At 44.0% G+C, this 18,751-nt stretch overlaps 1 protein-coding gene across 4 annotated transcripts in view; it reads right to left on the bottom strand.

Annotated features, from left to right (window-relative positions):
• Positions 1–18,751, bottom strand: part of RNF216 (ring finger protein 216) — an 82,086-nt gene that overhangs the window by 45,229 nt on the left and 18,106 nt on the right. For all 4 annotated transcript variants that reach the window (XM_030002017.2, XM_030002020.2, XM_030002018.2 and 1 more), the window contains exons 4-13: positions 17,113–17,970; positions 15,222–15,298; positions 11,370–11,472; positions 10,287–10,451; positions 9,122–9,236; positions 8,696–8,835; positions 7,704–7,754; positions 6,551–6,688; positions 5,390–5,538; positions 4,852–4,930 (exon numbers count right to left, since the gene is read on the bottom strand). In XM_030002017.2, coding sequence (XP_029857877.1) covers positions 4,852–4,930; positions 5,390–5,538; positions 6,551–6,688; positions 7,704–7,754; positions 8,696–8,835; positions 9,122–9,236; positions 10,287–10,451; positions 11,370–11,472; positions 15,222–15,298; positions 17,113–17,970 — 1,875 coding nt within the window. The remainder of the gene's footprint in view (positions 1–4,851; positions 4,931–5,389; positions 5,539–6,550; positions 6,689–7,703; positions 7,755–8,695; positions 8,836–9,121; positions 9,237–10,286; positions 10,452–11,369; positions 11,473–15,221; positions 15,299–17,112; positions 17,971–18,751) is intronic.

Raw genomic sequence — 18,751 nt, 5'->3', positions numbered from 1 at the left:
GAGGTTTCAGGGATGCAATGCTGAGGGAGAAGATGGCAGTCATGAAAAGATGGCTTAGACCATTCTGCTGGCCCAGACAAGTGGGAGAGAGGCCTCCAGACAAAAGCGTGTGCAGACACAAGTGCTCCATTCCCAACACCCCCCAGTAAGACACATAGCAAGGTCCTCCACACTGCATTTCCCTTTCTTCCTCATTCCAACAAATTCTGCTAAGCTGCATTCACACAGACACAGACAGGAGGATGGCAATTTAAATGCAGGAGTTGGGCCTTGAGGTCATTGCCACCAGAAAGAAATTACAGGGGTCTGCCATAAGCGAGTGCTACCTTTGGCTCTTCTCTCCACTAAAGCTGTGGGGCTAAGCTCTAAGTAACAATCAAATCTAAACAAATAGGCTCAAGGAAAAGCATACAGAGAACAGCAGTAAGAATGGCTGAACAGAGAATGAGACAGGGCCATGGGACCTTCAAAATGTTTGCGCTGCTGTCAGGAAGCTGAATGAGACAGCAGACTTCAACAGCTGGGAAAACATGTTGCAAAACAAGGAGAATTAAGTAATTCTCCATATGCACATCCTACTCTGAGGCATTTTGGACAAGCTCAATTTCTCCAACCAGAACAAATTTTTTTTTTTTTCCTCCATGTTGCACACGCACCCTGCCAGTGACAAACCTTGATACGGTTTAAGCCTAAAACCACAGCGCATCTGGAGTCAGGCAGGGCAGCTCCGGGCAGCAACGGGCCAGCCTCTAGCACAGAAGTAACGGGCCCTGTGGTATGTGTTAGATGACATCCTTGGAAGGCTACGACATCCTGAACACATCCCCTGCTGCTGGGTACTTGATTACACAAACATTTCCCCTTGCACCCTATAAAACACTTGTAACTGGATCATAGGTGGCTGGGGCTGCCTCATTACCTACCTCTGAATCACAAGCAGCTGCGTGTCCCATTACCGCACCAGGTACAGAGATCACAGGCATTGCTGTGTGCCCCTTAGCTGCTTCTGTAACTCTAAGTCCAGTTCATCGTGCAACAGTTTATTTCAGCAAGGCCACTCACGTCAAAGTTGCTGCAAACCGTACAACGTGACTTAGGCTTATTAACATAGGTTGTGGATGCAGTGTTAGCACCCTGCTAAGAGAAGCCATGTTCAGACACAGCTTGCTAGGCAGAGCTCTGTACAAGCTTAAACCTGTCGCGCTTCCAACAGAAAATGAAGGTTAAAAGCAGCTGGGTGCATCTGTTCCTAGCCAGCACCTTGAAATCAATCCCGAGACATTCTAGCAGCTTAAAAAGTAGTCCCATAAAACACCAAGTCTTAGTCCTGCAAATTAAAAGTACACACAAGGATTGCTGTGACCAGAGAGCCTAACCCGAAGACGAAAAGGCAAGAGTGGAGATTTTATCTATCTGACACAGGCACATCAATGCTCACTTTTCCAGCATGACACTTCAGACACCCCAGCAGGCAAACCCACTCCCCAAACACAGCCTCATTAACAGCATGCACTAAGGAGCCCTGAACAAGAGTGGCAGCTGCCCAGACCGAGGGCAATGCGATTTAGCACCATGCAACCATACGCCACCACCTCTTCGCATCCAGCCAGCACCGAGGCACACAACAACTCGGTACAATAAAGTGAGAAAAATTTTAAGCTACGCAAAGGAGTTTTAAGGAAAAGTCTTGGAAATGCAAGTCCCTACAGTATGGCCTGGCTATGAAATGAGTGTTGAGGGTTTCAAGCTCTCCGGCACCGGAGGGACAGCACTGCTCCGTGCATGCATTATTTCCATGGCAACGGCAGCTTTCACCTCCCCATCTCTTCGCTGGCTGAAAGCCCTGCAGTGCTTTGTGCTGAGACTGCAAAGAGGGGAGACTATCTCCCCCACCCGCAACACAGCGCCAGGGATAGCAGCGAGCAGCCCGGGAACAAAAGCCTTGTCTTCACCAACAATAAGTGGTCTTGGGAGGAGGGAAGCTGAGAAGAAAGGATGGCCTTCCTTTTCTGGTGAGAAACAGTACTTCCCCCAACATGCAAAAGTGCATGCTCACTTCCCAGTGCTGCACAAGTCAACAAGCAACATGTGCCTTTCCTAGTTTTACCAGAATTGCCAGCTTTGATTTGCTCTGTCAGAGCACTGGGAGGAGAAATGCGCATCATTAGAGATGAGAAATTCGAGCACTGCTTCCATGCAGGGATCCCTGCGCAGAATAAGATCGAGGTTGACCAAGCAGGCTGGCAAACCCTCCTGTCACCGGGAAGCCTGGCTCCATGCGTGGTCAGCAACCTGTTATAGAGCAAAACCTCAAACTCAGACAAGTCCAAGCAAAAGCTGCCTCTGCCCCAGCACCAGCTCATCCGTAGGGTGGCTTGGGCAATGTTTTTCCTTGGCTAATTAAGCTTTTCCTCCACCCTGCAGTTCATGATATTAAGATTCAAGCCCTGGCCACCTAACTAGGAGCCAAACTTCACGCCACACAGCTGGAGCCACTGTGGCCCTGGCAGATGGTGCAGGCTCATCTGCATGCTCTCCGTGCAACCGTTCAGTCACAGAAGGCGACCGGCAGCTCTGCCCATTGCTGAGGTTACAATTAGCCACATTTTGGTCCCTGCAAGGGAACTACAGGTGAGATGCATCAGCAGCGACCTGGGGATGCCTAGGGCTCTTATTATTGAGCCCAAGATACATACATACAGCCAAAATGAAGGCTTCCAGCTGGCTCCCATCATGTACTTTACAATACATCCATAGCTGCCCAAATATGAAGCAACATCTCTGCAAGATTTAAAGGAAAGCCTGAGAGTATCAACATGAACTCTCAAAGCAAGACAAAGCATCCAGGTGATGGAGCACAGAAATACAACAGGTCCACCATCTGGTCCTCCTCCGCCCACCCTTGAAGAGCTTTGAGGTTTCAGGAGAGGCACATTTTGACCTTTCCCTTTCCACACTTCCCTTTGCTTTAGGTTCAGCTGTGCAAGTGCAGTCCTTCCAACCAGAGAGGGACTCCTTCCAGGATCAGTCATCACCACCACCGGGGCTGCCAGAAGCACTGCTAGCAAAGCCAATGCATCCTCTCCAACCTCTGTAGAGTTCCCTAGATTAGCCCTTTCCTCCCTAAGGGCAATAGTTTCCTGCAAGCAAGAGCATTAACAGAAATTCTTCACTCTGGAGAAAGACAAGATAGCAGGAATATGAAGAACCACTGCAGTTGATGCTGTGAGACACCACCACATCCTGCTATCCGAATTCCTCACCCTCGACTTCAAATCCTAAAGTTGTTCGAGACTTCTAAGAAGAGCACAAAGCTACTCAGCAGATTTTCAGCTAATGAATCAACACAAGCTGTCCAGGAAACCAGAAATCCAGCCCACTGGAATGCTGCAACCCCAGGGAGGGGGGACAGGGAGTACGCTAGGAAGGAAATGAAACAGCAAACCAGAAGGAAAGGAACATTTCAGCACTGACCCTTCTTACCACAGTTACTGTGCCACATTACACATTTTAGGGAAAAAAAAAAACCAACTTCAATTCCTTTTGCACATTGAAGCATTCATGTTCTTCAAGCCTGAATTTTGTTCTGTGGTGCTGACACATGTACATTTTGAAAACAACTCAGTTTTTGCAAAAACAGTAAGAAAATTTTTTTTTTATTTAAACGTGAATCAACATTGCCACCTAGTGACAAGCAAGTCTCCTCGCTCATGACACTTGGACAATCCATCAGAATTCCGTTTCTTTCTCAAATGCTAGAGGTAGATGTTAGCAAAACCTATCTGGAGACACGGTAGAGATCTCAAATGAAACTGTGCATCTTTCATAAGCAGCTTTCTCCCCCCAGTAAGTTCAATTTTCACTACAGAATGGCAACTTCAACTTCTCCAGACAGCAGAATTTGACTTCCTATTGATTTCTCAATACAGGCAATGGTGGTATCACATCAATACGAGAACCCAAAGCTATGGCAGCTACAAGCATAAGGTTAATGCACTCAAGAGAAATTTCAGTGATTAGCAGAAAAGTCTGCTGAGGGACAGGCAGTTCCCTGAATATTGCAGGAGAATTCATTGTTGTGGCTAAAGTTACACAAGAAGCCTTGTAGCTTCAGTGCTAAACACTGATACCGTACTGCCTCGGCTCACTGGCACCAGATGTAAACAGGGTTCTGCATACATTCAGGAGACTGTGAAACACGTTTCTATGCTTCTATTTTTCCCCAGAACAGATGGTGCAGAAGCAGCAAGTTTTCCCCACTCCATCCCCCCATTGGGCCTGACGATTCTGCCGTTATGGCTATTAGCAGATTTTGAGAGAAACACAAAGATCTTCTGCCCTTTGAATGGCTCACATTTCAGTGAGCTCTTCCAACAAGTTTTTGTCACTTCCAACTGAATCTGTATTCAGCCAACAGCATAAAAAGAAAGATGCAGATGCTAATTCTCTTAGGGATTGCATGTAACATTGTTTCAGCTCATTCTCCAGAATTTCATTAGATAAAGAATTACAATTTGGTTTTATGCCTTTTAAATACCCAGCTCCCTGTTCACCTAAAACATTTCTGTATACGCACGACAGCAGCCTATGGCATCCATAAACTTTTTTAACCAACATCTTCCAAGGAAAGAAAGGAATACTGCTGTCTTTATCAACAGTGCCCTGAAATTCATCTGTCCAGCCACATACTTTTACAGGACGTCAGTAGGATCCAGCAAATACTTTGACTGCTGCCCCACGTAGCCACATTAGATATTCATTCACCTGCTACTAGGAAGTGTGAGCTGTCCTCCCAGCTCTCCTGCCCAATACTTCAGGAAAGACCGAATGGCAAAGTATTCCCCCAATTACCTTTCTGCAGCGGGGATTAGGGCAGCTGAACCGCTTCACATCGCTGTCCAGTAGAGCTGGGAAGTTACAGAATGGACACCTGTAGCCCAAAATAAGACACCATTAATGCAGAGCGCCAAACATATCTTTGCTGAAAGCAGATTTAGTCAAATAGCTATGTGATAGTTAATGAGGCTGCCAACCAAACACCTGCCACCAGGATGTGCTGACTATCGCCTTTTTGCTCATATTTCTTCGATCACTTCCCTGTTTGCAATCAAAATATTATATGCTCAGCACTGCTTTTGACCATGTAAGTTAGAGGATCAGCACAGAGCTGGCAAGGAAGTGTTGGGGGACACAAGTCTATTGAATTTTAATCTGCTCCTAGTCAAAGGCAGACCAACCTGAATAAAAACAGAGCTGGGAAGGCAGAAGCCTGAATTTATAATACAGCTCTTTGAAAGCTACCTATCTCATAGTCAGCACATATTTAGGGTTTCAGGGAACAATTTTCTACAACAGTAAGTGCAGTCTGCATCCTCTGCTGGACACTTACCTGACAAGCTCATCTGCACAGGCAGCAGCGACCTCCTCCTCAGCTTTCCGCTCATAGTATTTACAGAGGATGTTCTCTGGAAGCACTTTCTCCAGCTCGCTGGTGGGGAATGAACAAGTGCAACTGCCTTCCATGCAGCTGAGCTCTGACTAGGGTTGGAAGGAGAGAGCCCAGGTTCAGTATGATACTAGCAAAAAGCAATACTCAGTACCCAGAATATTTCCAAACAAACCAGTGCAGAGCCTTGCTTAGAGAGACTAGAACTTAAGTCAGCAGATGACTGCCAGAAAATGGGTTTACTACGGAAGAACAAGACTAGTTAAACGGATCAGGCCTCAAACACACAGTGGGCACGAAGGTGCTGTTGATAGCTGGGATCACAGTTCACTCTCTCCAAGTCCACTGTGACCACACAGCAGCCCGTTATTACTGTACGGTCTCTGCTGAGAACTAGCACTCTGCTCACAAACAGCATGTTGCATTCTTGTCAATAGAGTCATATAAAAATACAGCTGTCAGTTTATGTTTACATGAAATATAGGTCACAGAGTACAGAAGCATCCCGCAATTTGACCATCATACCTCGAGGCAAAGGAGTATGCACACCTCAGAGCAGGTTAATGACTTGTTTATAGCTCAGCTAAGTTCCAGGATAATTGCTAGCTAAATTGCAGACCAAGAAGGTTAGTAGTATCATAGAGGAACCAACTCCCAAATTAAGTTGGGATCACAGTGATATTGTGAAGGACAAATACTCTTAGCTAGGAGGAGACTGGCCAAGTCAGAGACAAGAGTGTGTTCTCTGTGTAGATACCATTGGTTTAAGTAGAAAATAAAAAACAGACAAGTGCAAGTTATTGTTGTTACTACGAATGCTGTAGAAGGTTTTCCTAATAATCCAAGTTCCTAAGCATAGAGCACAGAAGATGGAGGTTAACAAAACTGAAATCCTGTTCAGCAAAGATCCCATTGTGGAGTTGTTGGCTTCACTTGATGGTGAGACCGACTTGTTGGATTTGGATTTCAGGACACAATTTCATGCGAAATATTTCCTGGGAAATGCAGTTAGATCCGATTTAAGCAGACAACACTACACAAACAGCAATGTGATCTCCCAGCAGCAGTTTACCCATTTTCCCCTCACAGCTGGGAAATTCTTACCTTCCCAGAACCAAAGACTGCCTCCTGAGCATATTTAATTAGGCACTCCTTGCAGAACAAGTGACCATCTGCACACTGAGTTAGCTCTTCAAACGCAAACTCCCCATAACAACAGCGGCATTCTATCATCTGACCATCCTGCAGCCATAAACAGAGGTATTAGCATCATCATCAAAACATTGACAGCTATAGCAACACACAGACACATATAACTCCAAGCCATAAACAATGCCAGCAATAATTCTAAAAAAGAACAACAGATATACACCATTCCACTAGATATCCTATTTGGTGGTCAAAACTTACTAAGCACAACCAGAAACTCAGTTTTAAGTAACTTAATATCTACATGTCCTGCTTGACAGGTTCCAAAAAGCTACAGAACACATGGTGTTTAACAATTCTTAGCTCACAAGCAGAAAAGCATCTTGGGTTTGGGAAGCTGCAATCACAGGGAAGCAGCAGAGAGTACACACCATTCATATGGGGAAAAACCAAGCTCCAGATCTGTTGCCTTCTAAAGGAACATTTACCCATCTGCCTGGAGAGACCTTGTCTTAGCCTCTTCACTGCAGGGGTGGAAAAGCTTGCCACTGTTAAAAAGTAAGTATGCCCACTTCTTCAAAGGTCCAACATCTTCTCCAAAGTTTGAAGAGAAATGGGCATTGACAACAAAGGTAATCGACAGCTGCTGAACCGATCTCTAACTTTTCTCTCTTTGTTTAAGGGGAAAGACCTGATTTTCAGGTTTTTAGAGTCCTTTCTGCAAATTACGAAGGCATTTCCACTGGCAGAGCTCCAACAACAGCAAATCTGTTTTAAACAGCCATAATGGTGGTAGCAAGAGCAAACCTGGTACTATTCTATTGCAATGTTTGTTCTGGCCGGTAAAGATACAAGCAGCAGCTGACTGAATTACTACAGATCATTACATGCATCAATACTGTCTTGCTGGACTGAGTTCTCGTCTACCTTTTCTAAAAGCCAGCCAACACACACTGTGCAGGTTTTGCCAGCTCAGCAAAAGCAGAGCAGTGCAAATACAGCTTCAGAGAAGCTCCATTCCAGAAGCCAAAAGAGTCTGTGCAGTAGCAAGTGCAAAACAGTGTCTATGCATAAGCAGAACTCAACGGACCACATTATAGATACTGACCTTCTGATACTGCTCCTCATTCATCTGCAGAGCAAGGAGAAAGTCTGCATGCTGTAAGAGAGACATGTGCATCTGTGTTTACAGAATAGATGAAGCAATTTTCCAGCCTCTACACTCTTTTACATTATCTCAGGACTTAAAAACCACCATAAAAGGCTCACTGTCTGCTTACAACATCACTCAGCCCATCCTTCCAATCCATTAAGCTATTTATGATTCAGCTAAAACAGATGGGAGAAGCAAAGGCAGCAAGAACAAAGAACCGAATTCTGTACTATGGAGGGCTGCTGGTTCAGGTTTCCATAGGCAGAGATGATCTCACCCAATGCACCCCTCCAGAGAAAGCCCCAAGAACATTAGCTTTGTGTTTAAAAGGAGACACTATCCATCTGCCTAAGAGACAAGGATCATTAAGAAGCTACTTTAGAAAGGACCGTAGGTGCAGAGCTGTGAATTCAGTCTTTCCTCAGACTACAAGGGGAAGACAACACACCAGCGGGTGTTGCAGGGTTCTGCTTCAAAACACATGGTCCTCAGCACAGGACAAAACGTTCCAGAGACTGCCAACTTGCGGAAGGCAGAGTGAGTGGACAGACTGCCTTGGGCCTGGTCATTATTCACCACCAACAGTGAGCTGCAATTACAAGCCCTAAAGCAGCAGAGAAGCCTGCTAACATTTAGAGGAACAATTAATTAGTAGAGATTTTACTATTTTGTAGCAAAAAAGGTCTAGAACAGTGTTTGCAAAAGTAGCAGCTATATATTTAAGTAAATATGAAACTCCGTGCTTGCCTTTTTTCCTTCAAAAATGAGTTACTTGGGAAGAGTCATACAAGTTAACAGGTAGTAAAGGGGCAAAGGTAGTCAGTTATTCAACATTTTGTTCAGCGTTTGAATTTCTTCAAGAGGCAGATTTCCATGTTTAGGGCCAAGACCTCTACAGTAGTTGAAGTCGTTTGCACCACAAGATCAAAACAGCTCCTACCACTCACCTCTGCCATCTCTTTAACTTTCTGCTCATAGAATTCCTGCTCCAGTAGCACTGGTGGGAGAAGAGAGAGCTTGTCGTAGGACCTCCAGTGCCGTCTCTTATTCTCCAGGAAGAACATGCGCTTCTCAATTTTCACATCCCCTACAGCAGAGTTAAAGGCACAATGAAATGGGATGGGGCAGCCAGAACAAAGCTTAAATCCTTCTTCCTCCACACACCACCAGCTGCATAACTTCAGCATCTCAAACAGCACTGTACCAAGCAGAGGTACTAATGAAGAATATCTCCAAAATAGATACCAGACAGTGACAGAAACATAGCTGTTCTGGGACCACATCCCTTTTCAAGAACAGTACCCTTCTGCTGCAAGCCAGTTCTGCTTACAATAACGATGCAGAGACCACAATACATACAGCTTGGTATTTACCTTGCTCAAATTTGAAGTCTATATATGAATACTGATTCATTTCTTTCCTCCTTTTTCGTTTCCCGCTGGTTTCGGGAGACAGCTCCTGCCATTTTTTGATGGCATCTGAAAAGGCCTAGAAAACAACATACAGACTTAAATCCTGTCTGTTCCTGGAAGAAAGCAGAAGCACATACTTCAAATTGAAGCACAGTACAAACATGCACATAAGACTGATCCAAAACTGGAAAGCCAGACACCCCCTATAGAGGCAAGTATACCCCTTTCCTTTACTCACCTTGTTGCTTTATCTACTCATAAAGCAATCATTCCATAAAAAAAAAATAAAAAAAAAAATAGTTGAATGATACTTCAACAACACCTCAGCTATTAATTCTAATACAGCTGGTGTCCACTCTGATGCAACAGAGCTGGTTTGGCTTTTTTTTTTTGGTTGGGTTTGGTTTTTTATTTAAAAAAAGAAAACCAACCCAAAACAAAACAACAAAACAAACCAAAGCTGAAATACTCAGTGCTCAATCAAGCAAATGAAGAGAGAAGGAGGTTTGGCTTTAGTTAAGTCCTGGAATAATGGAGAAAGAAGCTCATGCAATAGGAGCATATCAGAGGAGTAGATCCAAGTCAAAAGCTTGAAGCCACATTTACATCCAGTTTCTTGATACTTAAAACAAGTGTCTTTGCAGCTCCATTACAGTGAAACTGTTTTACAAGGAATATAGGACTCATTCCACAAGTCATAATAAGAAGAGACAGGACAGTGAGAGCTGGGCTTCTTCTCAATTACATGCAGTCAGTTAACTAATAGCAGCAGTTAAATGTTTTAAGATTTAGCTAAATGTCTAGGCTTTATTGGCAATTATACCGCACTTCAGCAGCGACGTACAGGAACACTTCTCAGTTTAATGCATCGCCTACCATCAACTAGCTAGTGTTTCCCCAGTTCTCCTATTAGAGAAAAGTAAAAACTTCCTGCAGCATGCTGTCTGGCCAATAAATTTTGCAAGTCTACTAAATGGATTAATACTTCTTAAAAGGAAAGGAAGATTATTAAAAAAGCCCATAACCACACACTAGCAGATGGTATAGTAAAGCAAAAGACATCGCGCTGCTCTCTGCAGACACAGGAGATAACCCTAGGAAAGAAAACAGACTTGAACTGGAGAACCTTTCGCGTGATTGCATAGTGTCCCTTGAGTTCATGTAGTGCCCACTTAATGTCTTGGCTGCTCAGCATTTTGAAGTCTGCCATAAGGAGGTCAGCTGCCTGAATAAAGCACCGCTGATCAAGTGGGGCAAGTTTGGAAAAGTCGAAGTAGTCCACTTTAGGCACCTAAGGAGAAAATGCAAAAGATATAAAAAGGCTGCTATAAATACACACAAGAACACCCCAAACCACTCTTTCAGTGATCAGGACCTTCTGCAAGACCACCCAAAATTCAGGTTACATGGCACCCAGTTCTGAGCACCTATCTAACCATCAGCTTAGAGCACAGCAGGGGTGTGAAGCCTACTGGTCTATGCACTTGTGCGGGTAACCTGCCCTGAGCTGCAACACGCTGCAGCTCTGCTCCTAGCCACGTAGTTTAAAGCCATTGCCTGTGACTACACAAGACAGCGAGGAGAGGATACGTTTAGGTTACTATAAAGGGTGAACAACTTTATTGGTTTGAGGTTGAGAGATGCTTCCAAGAGTAGAAAGAGGTATTCAACATTTCTCTCTCTCAGGCCACACACAGCTATTTCAATATACTCAAAGCAGCTCAGAGAGAATTTTTTGTCAACTGGTCTTCAAAAAAAAAAAAAAAAAAAAAAATTCAAGAAGCTGCAGGGATATTTCCAGTTCGGAGGCTGAAAGGCAATATCTAAAGGCCACACAAGAGAGACCTGAGGGCCAAGTCTACTTCATGTGACAGAACGACTATGGAATTCTCATATCAGTTATCAAAATGAACACTTCAGACAGGATAGCTGACAGGCAGATAGGGCAGAGGGTCTCGCTGAATGCAAAAGAGCAGACACTGTTCAGCTATGCAACAGCAAAACAGGAAAGTCTTGGAAATCATCTTACAAGCAACTAACTATTGCTATTTAACAGCCTCTTAAATGCACCCAGAGGCCTCCTATGAAAGTACGGCTCAACCGAGCACTCTACAAATACGCACTAACAGAACCAGACACCCCAAGGTCCACTCAGGTTGAACAGACTGGATGAGAGGCATGCTGTAGGTGAGGATACTCTCTCACTTGCCTTTGTCTCATCTTGGCTGGCGAGCAGGCTGCTGCTGGGATTTAAAACCACTCTGCCTTCCTTCTTTGGGTAATCTGGATTTTCCAGAAGAAAGTTACAAAGTCTGAAAAGATAAATATAGTTACTTCAGGGTTTGGGAGCTCAGGTTCATTCCTCGCTTGTCCAATTTTTAGTATCCTATAATTATGAGGCTAGGCAGGCAAGTCACAGACTGCCCTGTAAGAAGCAAGGGAAGTCCTAGACTAGAGCAAACTGCAAGTAAATGAGAATTAAGTAAATAATGATCAGCTGCATGACTGCAGAAGGAAAAGCAAATAGATTTGCCTTTCCAACAATTACATTTACATACATGAAGCTTATATGGGTGAGCTACTAACCAACCTACATCTCTCCATGCCAGAGGTGAACAATCAGGCTTACCTCCCCACTCACATCCACGGGTAAAACCATGTGAAGTGGTACCTCCTTCGAGCACATGTCAAATGCTACACGACTACGAGTTAAGGTGTATTAACTTTCTGCTACTCTGGAATTAACATTATAAAGACCATACAAGAAAGAACAGTCACAGCATTAGCAGCAGTAATTGAAATCTAGCGGTCATCTACCGCAGCTAACACAAATGCGTCCACGGAAAAAGAAGCATACAAACCCCTACAAAACCCGTGAAAGGTTGATGTATTCCTCAACAAAAGATTACGGATTCAAATTTGAATTAAAGCCTCCAGTCTTGATCTACTTTCACATTAGAACAGACACAGCAACTTGTTTAAACTGTGTTTACGTACAATATGTACTCTGAATAGAGGTTTCATTGTAATAAAGTTTGAAATCACACCAGCATTGTCCAGCTTCCACTAGAAACTGATCTAGTGAGAACAGCATTTAGAAAATAATCACTAAAAATTGCTGAAAAAATTGCATACTAGCCTGTAAATGCAGCATACCTGAGGTCCTATCACAAACAATCATAACTGTCAGGTAGATTTAGTTTAACTGAGTATTTCAACTTAGAAAAGACTCTAGCAAGTAGTTTCAGAATACCCCGTTGACGGAGATCCACAAGTACTTCAGAAGCCCTTTTGAAAGGGAAGCTTGTTGTAGGCTATCTGTCTGAATCAGACTTTCACAGCTTATTCTCAACCACTACTAACCAGCTGTGCTAGCTGGGTCAAGTAATATAAGCTGTTCCTCAGTTTCCCCAGCTGTAGAGTAATATCCTTCTGAAAGGAGCTAGGACAAGTAATTAACATTTGTAAAACTTTTTGAACAAGAAGGTGCTAGGTTGCAGCAAAGACATAATTGCAGCTAATTTACATTCCTGATGTCAGAAATCAGTCCCTAATTAAGAAATCTGAACTGGCTTGAAGCATTAACCCACTATCAAGGCATGATTACTTTAGCCCTGCTTTCACATTCAAAGCAGAGGCATTTCTTTTTGTTTAATCAGGTATTGACATATTGAGCCAGAAGCTTTTGACTGAGTGTGAATGCTTCTGCACACAAAAGCTGAATAGATGATACCCTGCTAAGAGGAGCTCCCACATCTTATCTTTCACGACAGTTGAAAGTTTTAAGAAGATCATTTCAGAAAACAACAAAATATCTTGGCACTGAGCATTTAATAGCTTCCAGCCCTACCCCCATCCCTTTGTAGAAGATAACTGTTTTAATCCAACAAAACAGAAACTTCAAGGAGCTCAAATCACTGCAGCTCAAACGCAAGGGTTTCAGCTGGGGCACAGTCAGAATACATTTGAACTTTTCTGCATGTTGCCATTTCAATGCTCAGGATTTTCAGAGATGTTAACCTTCAATGTCTGACAATTAGTTAAGTGGGTCCCAGCGCGCAATGCACGCACACTTGCAGCACTGTTCATTAATATCTGCACCACAGGACACAGAGCCAGTTAAAAGCCTCATCCCTGCCCAAACCCAGCCACCCTTATTTATTATATTTCAAGCCTGATTCAGCTTGACATACCATGGAGATCAAAGAGACCCTGCCAGCGAGGCTGACCAGTGCTTTGACCCGTTTGTTCTCATACAAAAGATGCAGTGACAACTCAAAAGATAGTTTGGTTAAAGGAATAAAAATATGGAGAAGAAATCTTTATCATCCAGTAAGTGGGTAACGCACCGCTGAGCAGACACTGTAGATGGCCTACAGGGAAGCCTGTAAGCACCTTTTCATCTCACTGGGTCTGTGGCACACAATAGGAGAGAAGAGATTTCAGGCGCAAAAAGGGAAGGAACACATTAAGACTGATAGAAGCTGATACTGGGATTTAATTCTATCAGGCTTCACTAAATCCCCGCAAGACACAATGACAAGTTTTTTCACACAATCTGCAAGAGAGTCGTGCAGTCAGATGCCCAACTTCAACAGCCCAGTTGCCCCAAGGAATGGCCCTACTGGTCTTCTACACTCCCAACACAACCATCCACGCCGAGGTGCACAAAGTATGCAGTGCGGGCACCTGAAAGCTTCTCTCATGCTGACCACATCACCACTGCAGGACAGCACTTTTGAAAGACAAGAAAGAAGTTACAGCCTGATAACTTTCTAACCAAGAAGCCCTACTTTGGAGACATGACTTCATAACACACGCAAAGGCAGCAGAATAGGAAATCTATGCCCAACGGATGGGATCATCCTTAGTTCCTTGCCAGTTAACTTATTTATGGTCCAATAACTAATTCTAAGCCTCACGCATTTGAATGCTGCTTAATTAGTGCCCTAGTTAACTGGAAAGGGCATTGGATTCATACAAGATAGAGCGAATACTCTGGCAACCAACACCTATTCTTCATTCTTGTATCCCATAATAACTAGTTTCAACATGTTTGAGATAGCAGTGACAGCTGCAGAGAGGGAGAAAGAGAGAGGGGCCACCTAGCATCAGACAAGTCACAAGTGATTTACTTCAAACCACTTTCCCCTCTGTGTTGCTGGTGCCAACACACGCAATCCTTCACTCTTCAGCTTTGCAAGCTTCACCCAAAAGGGCAGGGACATGATGCAACTTATTGATAAGGTTAATGACTTTTTTTAAACTTTTGATTCTAACATGACTTCCAGAGATATCAAGCACGATGAACACTAAGGTATTCTTGAGCTGCTAACACAATTGGGAAATCAACAGTCCTCATGCTGATTTTCCACTCCTTTTACTTCCCTTCTTGGCTCATGTTTCTGCTCAGTTTGACCAAAATCAGTCCCTCGACAGATATCTAGAAACAATCCTATCAGCCCTTAAATGTGTTTGCTCTATTCTATCTGCAACAAGCAATGTGAGAGAACTCAAACAGTACCACTACTACTTGATTAAGTAAAGGGGATAAAAGGCAACATCACTACTTGATTAAGTAAAGGGGATAAAAGCCAACATCATGACACTAAATAAGGGAGTCCAGATCAGGTCAGCTTTACCTGGAAAAAGCCAAAAGCCAGTGAAATGAAGAGATAGGAAACTCTTTCCTCCAACTCAAAACTCACCAACCCACCTTCGTACTATATTTTACAGAAGTCATCTCAACACCTTAATCCTGACACTCACCCTTTTTAAGAACCCTAGTAACAGTTAAGAGGAAATGATATGTAATATCTTTAAATGAACAAATGATCTTAAAAGCAGAGAAGCTACAGCACATCAGAATTAGAGAGGATTTAAGAAAAGCTCTATTAGAAGAAAAAAAAAAAAAATACTCTGCTCTTTGGCCCTATCAACGCAGTGCTGACTCCCAGCCTGGATATGCTCTAGAACAGCATCATTAGCGGGCAGGGAAATGGAAATGTGACTGCAGCCAGACTGTTGTATGATACACCCTAGCTCTTAGATCTATACTTACACATTTAAGTCATAGCAGTTCTTGATACTGATTAGCTCTTCAATATATTCCTTCTTCACATCTGGGAATCTTGCCTCCTACAGTAGGAAAAGCTAAAGGTTACGTAGGTATTAGAGGAGCTGAGTAGCACAACCTAGCAACAGCACCAAAGACAGAGATTTATAGGTAATTATCTAGCATGCTCCTGAGACAAGGGCCAAAATGGATTTCAAGAGACCATTTATATCCATCCAGACTGGATACTGCAAGCTGCTGGCTTTCTTTTGCTCCACAGGATGATTGCTAACAGCTCGTTCTCACAAAAAGAGTATGGGTACTGATGTGAATGGCCATAAGCAGCTGGCCTAACGAGTGATTCAGGCTGGATGGAAAGAGGCAAGGCACATAGGTATGATCTACAACACAAGAAAAGCTAATATTTACCTTCAGACAGAAGACTAAGGAGTTCCAGATCATGTGCTGAAATACAACATTCCAAAGCAAAAGGAAAAAAACAAACAATACACATACCCACTCAAAGCACCCAGACACACTAGCAATGAGATCAGAACAGACAACAAACCTTTACTGGCGTTTCTGTGAAAGCTCTCCCAGCATTAGCCACATAGCAAAGAGCACCCCTTGCTACTCTCTCTTGTTGGGTTGCTGTACAGGTACTGCAATCAATTCCACCAGATGATATTTTGCTTTGCAAGACTGAACTGGTCAGGGTTGTCAAGCAACCCTGAAAATGCAAGAGTTTCTACTTACCCATCTCAAAAGCAAGTCACTGATCAACAAGGTCTTACTTGGAAAGAACTGAATTTTGTTGGACTGCTACTTAAAGAATATTTTCCTCAATCCCAGTTTTCACTAATAGAATCAGATATGGGATGGGGAGGGAAGACTTGGAGAGGATGGGGGTGGTGGTGTAAGATACAGATACAGTAAAATACGCTTGTTTGCAGAAAAGCATTCCATAAGGCATCAAGAGAGACCCTTCCTCCTAGCAGTCAAGGGGAGGAGTATGCATTGGAATGGAAAACATTAGACATGTGAAGCATCACCACTTTTTTTTTTTAATATTTTTAAATATACACCATGTTACCCAAGCTGCTGAACATACCAAAGGTTAAGGAGTACCATCCTTGGCGGTTTGGTTCTTGTAGCTAGTGCCCCTCATGCTAAGCTTCACACACAGAGTCATAAAGGAGCGCATCGAGTTAACATACGCAAGTCTTCATGCTGCTTATCCAGTAAACCCTCAGTGCTACTGCTTGGAAATCCACACTGCAAGGGCAACCATTACCCCCAACCACCATGGTGGCTTTAACATGGCCATGGACCAAACTACTTTAGAAAAGCCAGCTGAAAGCAGCCATGGCTAGCAGCCATGTCTCTGAGGCTTCTCTACCCCACCCTCTATCCCTCTGCCAGTGTTTAGTGTCTCAGTTTTGCTCATTTAGCTCTACATCCATTCCTAAACCAGCTCTACCGAGTTGGGTTAGGAACCAGCCAGACAAAAACAAACTAGCAGAACTGAGAGGGCAGTAGCCTTTAAGGGAACAGACCCATGTTATTTCACCTCACTGTGCCCCTGAGACCCTGCAATCAGTTCTGCTAAATCCCTCTGGCCGAGAGCCCATCCCAAGCCAAACAGTGCCCTCAAGATTCGCATCCTCTCACCACTTCTGCCATAGTGCTGGGGTTAGTCTTTCAAACCACAGTTTCCCAAGACAGTTCATTGCATGCTCCTCACCTGGCGCATAGCTGAGTCTCAGCCAAAACAAGGAGGATTTGCAGCTGAAGTCAACAGGGCTGTGCTTTCAGCATGTGAAACACTACGCACCTTGAAAAACCTGTCTGAAAATAACATGCACACAGAAGGCAAACAAGCCCTGGGAATACTCACTGTCTCTCTGATGAGCAGTGCAGTGGGGTCTTGGTCCTGCCCAGCAGCTCCTTGTTCTGGCACATTACTAGAGCCAACTTCGTGAGAGCCCTGTGCAGGGAATGCTGGACCTGGCTGTTCATTGTCTATAGCTGCCTGCTGACCCGTTTCTTCTGGTGGATGTGCTGGCTGGGGTGAAGCAGGACCTGGAATCCCATCCTGCTGTGGTTCAGGTCGGGGGAAGGCTGGCCCAGGAGCCTCCTCTCCATATGCCCTCAAAGATCCTGGGTCTGCTTCAGGCTGCCCTTGCTGAGGAGCACAACCATTTACTACAGCATGTGGCTCGTCTTCCAACGTCTGGAAGTATGGGTGATCCAGCTGGCTGTTTTTGTGGATCTCCTGGTCTGCGGTAGGTGCAACAGCTGTTCCTCTGAGGTTTTGCTCTGGCTCCAAGTCCTGTACTTGCCATCCCTGGGCTTCTACCTTTTCTTCCTGTTGTGGTGGAAGGTCTGCATTCTCCAGACTAATGATTTCTCTGTTAACAGCAGGCTGTGGACTCGTCTTTATTGCTGGAAGCAAACTTGGGCCAGGCTCCTCGTTACTTGTAAGTTCAAACCTGGCGCCATTAAGCTCAGATGGTCCGGGCTGCTGCAAGGCAAAGTTCATATTCTCATCCCTGCTTGGTCCAGCACTGCTTTCCACCATGTGATTATTCTGGTCTCCCTGGCACAGCGGAGTTGAGATCTCATCTTGCAGATATGTGCTCCTCAAGGGCTCGACAGCACTTTTAGATCCTCCTTCTCCCACAGTGTTTGCACCCTGCCATTGAGCAGCAGGTCTGATGACATTGGGACGCAGAAGCTGCTGATGCTTTGGGGTCTAAAAAGAAGACAGACAAGAGTAAGTAGGAGTTCTTGTCTGCATGTCAGAATCCTTGCTCCAGATGATCTTTTGCATCTAATCAAATTTCTGATGGGAAGCAGATGAAAGGTCTGTTTAGCAAGGTGATTAATAAGGCATAAAACTGCAACCCACCTATCTTTGTTTCACCAAACTCCATCCTCAGTCTGTCCCCAGGTAGTAAGAGAACATTTGGCACAATTTGGGGATGAACAGGACTTTCAGACTGGAATAATTTCCTGAGCTCACCTCAGTCCCCACTTCCCTCCCAGTAAAACAGTCTGGGAAGGAGGAACTAACTGATGGCATATTTGCATTCTCACCAATTTATTTAAACAGGCAGGAACCAAAGCTCAAAACATTAATCTCTGGCCTTGTCCTTGCCTCTGGCAGACAGAGTGCTGTATGCCAACAGAGTCTGAATATTCTCTGCTACTGTTTTCAACTAAGAAACAGAAAGGTCAGCTTCACAACCCATTTTCTCAATGCCTCTGGTTACTTTAACAGAAAAGTGGAATATATTCTTAATGTAGCTTAGATATAAAATAAGACATTTAAAATAATCAGGGCCGGCTAAAGACTTTGGCCCTCCTCAGCATGACTGCCTGTGCCAGTGGAAAGAGATTTATCAGGTGGGCTGGCTTTGTAAAACCACAAAAATTTAAGTGCCTGCCACAGCCCAACAAGAATCCAAATAACACAGAGGAATATAAAGCATACAAGGTCAAACAACGCATGTTTTGAAAAACTGCCTTCTAAG

This window comes from Aquila chrysaetos, chromosome 25 (genome assembly GCF_900496995.4).
Source record: "Aquila chrysaetos chrysaetos chromosome 25, bAquChr1.4, whole genome shotgun sequence".
Lineage (NCBI taxonomy): Eukaryota > Metazoa > Chordata > Aves > Accipitriformes > Accipitridae > Aquila > Aquila chrysaetos.
Note: the sequence above shows the minus strand (reverse complement) of the source record. Positions and strands in the feature narration are given on the sequence as shown.